Source organism: Apis dorsata, unplaced genomic scaffold (assembly GCF_000469605.1).
Source record: "Apis dorsata unplaced genomic scaffold, Apis dorsata 1.3 scaffold_263, whole genome shotgun sequence".
NCBI classification, from domain to species: Eukaryota; Metazoa; Arthropoda; class Insecta; order Hymenoptera; family Apidae; genus Apis; species Apis dorsata.
This window is the reverse complement of record NW_006263541.1, coordinates 323-2,546: the sequence shown is the minus strand read 5'-3', so window position 1 is coordinate 2,546 and position 2,224 is coordinate 323. Positions and strand designations below refer to the sequence as shown.

Genomic DNA, 2,224 nt, shown 5'->3' with positions numbered 1-2,224 from the left:
TTTTTTTTTTTTTTTTTTTTTTTTTTAATAGTAAGTCGTAACATAATCACTTTTTTCTCGCATCGACAGTGGAGATGGTCGGCTACATATTTCGGCGCGGCGCGTGCCAGAAATAGACATCTGTATCCCTTGTGTCGAGCACGACGCAGGGGGTGCAACGACATTTAAAACATTCTGCATCGGCACAAGAGAAAACACCCTCAGTTCGTTTCAAAGTGCTCGTGGATGTGGTTCTCTCGAAGAGACGTTCTCTTCCTTCTCGTTTAATATATTTATCGATTAAGCGACAATCTCGACAGGTTGAAGCGTGTAATGGATCATCGAGTCGATTCATCCTCTGCCTTGTAACGATGCGAATTAATCGCCGTTTAACCAATTAGGGTGAATCAAGAGTCTGGGTGTACACGAGACGGTTTTAATGATTCTATCAATCGTGGCATCCTACGTACGTTTTGGCAACGAATAGCACGTGGAAACAAAGATCGTTGAGTTGTCGAGTCGACGAACGATATCATGGTTAAAAACGGAACTGGCCCCGTGATCCGGATGTCCTCTACAGGCACGCATGCCGCTGGAGGTGTCGAATGTTGCTTTTGCAGATGTTGCACGTGTATACATCTGGAATTTTTAAAAACATTGCCTGGTGTCCTAAAACTCTGCGAAACGGTAATCCTTTCGATCATAATTATACGTTCAAAATATGATAATCAATTAAACACATTTTTCTTCAGATTATTAGCGGTTTAATACAGAGTTTGTTAATTAATTACGGTCTGAGGTACAGTACGACGATTGGCTCGGCTTTCGAAGGATCTTTGACCACTTCTTCCGCTTGTTTCTTAACATCAGCTGTATTACTTGCCTGTTATATCATATCCGAAAAATCGTACAGGTTAATCAAATCATCGCTGTTTGTATGTTGAAATTATATTATTTAAGTGATTATCGTTGTATAATGAATCGATTAATTATAATTTATGTTTTCTTTTTTTCTAGGAGCTGATGTTCAACTCTTTAGCTTCTTTTCTTTATTTAAGCTCGGCTTCTTATTTGGCATTTTCTACCAAGATATTCCTTCTTCCAGAATATTATATAAGGCCAGGATTCGATGTTTATCCTGCAATGACAGCTGCTTACGTACGTGCGCTTATTTTATATTATTTATAATTTACTTTCTGTATTACAATCATTTCTCGAAACATCATTGTATCTTTACAGATTATGAGTGGCTTTGTTGGAATACTGCATGGGGCAGACGCATATTTCTCTTACACCCATTACAGGACCGGAAGATGAATTTCAGGGGGAACGAAGTACGTATAAAAATGTCACACGATTCGTCATCGAATCAAGGCTCAAATACAATATATAAAGTGAGTAAAATAATACCAATCGTATATCCTTCGAATTATATTCGAAATTTTTTTAAAAATTGATTTGTGTTATACAGTTTATAATCAATTGGAATGAAACGAATAATTTAAAAAAAATATATATTTATATTTTGAATTCACAATTGGAAATATTATTAATTAATAATTATTATTTATATTTAATGTGCACTCCAGCATTCCAAATTATATGTAACAAACAAAATGTATCAATCGACTATTTTATTCACATTTAAGTATCATTATTTGTAATTATTTTAATAAAAATAAATATAATAAAAAGAAACACTTTTTGGTTTTATATTTTTAATATTCGCTAGAGCTTGAAAAGATTTTAACATATCTAAATTCTCTGCATATCTTACATACATAAACTTGAAATCTACATATACTATATATAGAAAAAAAGAATACAGATATGTTAAAATCATTTTAAGTTCTAAATACGAATATTTATCCTACACATATCCTACACATCCTTTCCACATATTTTTATTATATTAGGATTAAAACTATTAAGAAAATGAGTAGATTTTGAAAATAATATAATAGATAGATAACTGATAGGTAAGATAAATAAAAAATAGGAACAAGTATAGAAGTAAGAAAGGTAAAGATAAGAATTAGTACAGTTTAAAAAATATTAAAAAATATTTCTATTAATAAATACATCATTATAAAAATATAATGATGTATACCACTTGTCAAATTATATTTTTTTAATAGAAAAAACCAAGATATTAATATTAGATATAGAATATAGTAAAAAGAAAAAACATTCAGAACGTAAATTTATTAATTATTATAATCCTTTAAAAGAAAACTAAAAAAAT

General features: G+C 30.8%; 1 protein-coding gene across 1 annotated transcript; it reads left to right on the top strand.

The window, feature by feature from the left end:
* Window positions 1-41: 41 nt before the first annotated feature.
* LOC102671665 (protein singles bar) lies at window positions 42-1,429 on the top strand. The gene is made up of 4 exons (XM_006616384.2): window positions 42-666; window positions 732-914; window positions 997-1,137; window positions 1,219-1,429. Exons 1-4 carry the CDS (start codon window positions 514-516, stop codon window positions 1,294-1,296), a joined length of 555 nt encoding a protein of 184 aa, XP_006616447.1. The 5' UTR covers window positions 42-513; the 3' UTR covers window positions 1,297-1,429.
* The last annotated feature ends 795 nt before the right edge of the window (window positions 1,430-2,224 follow it).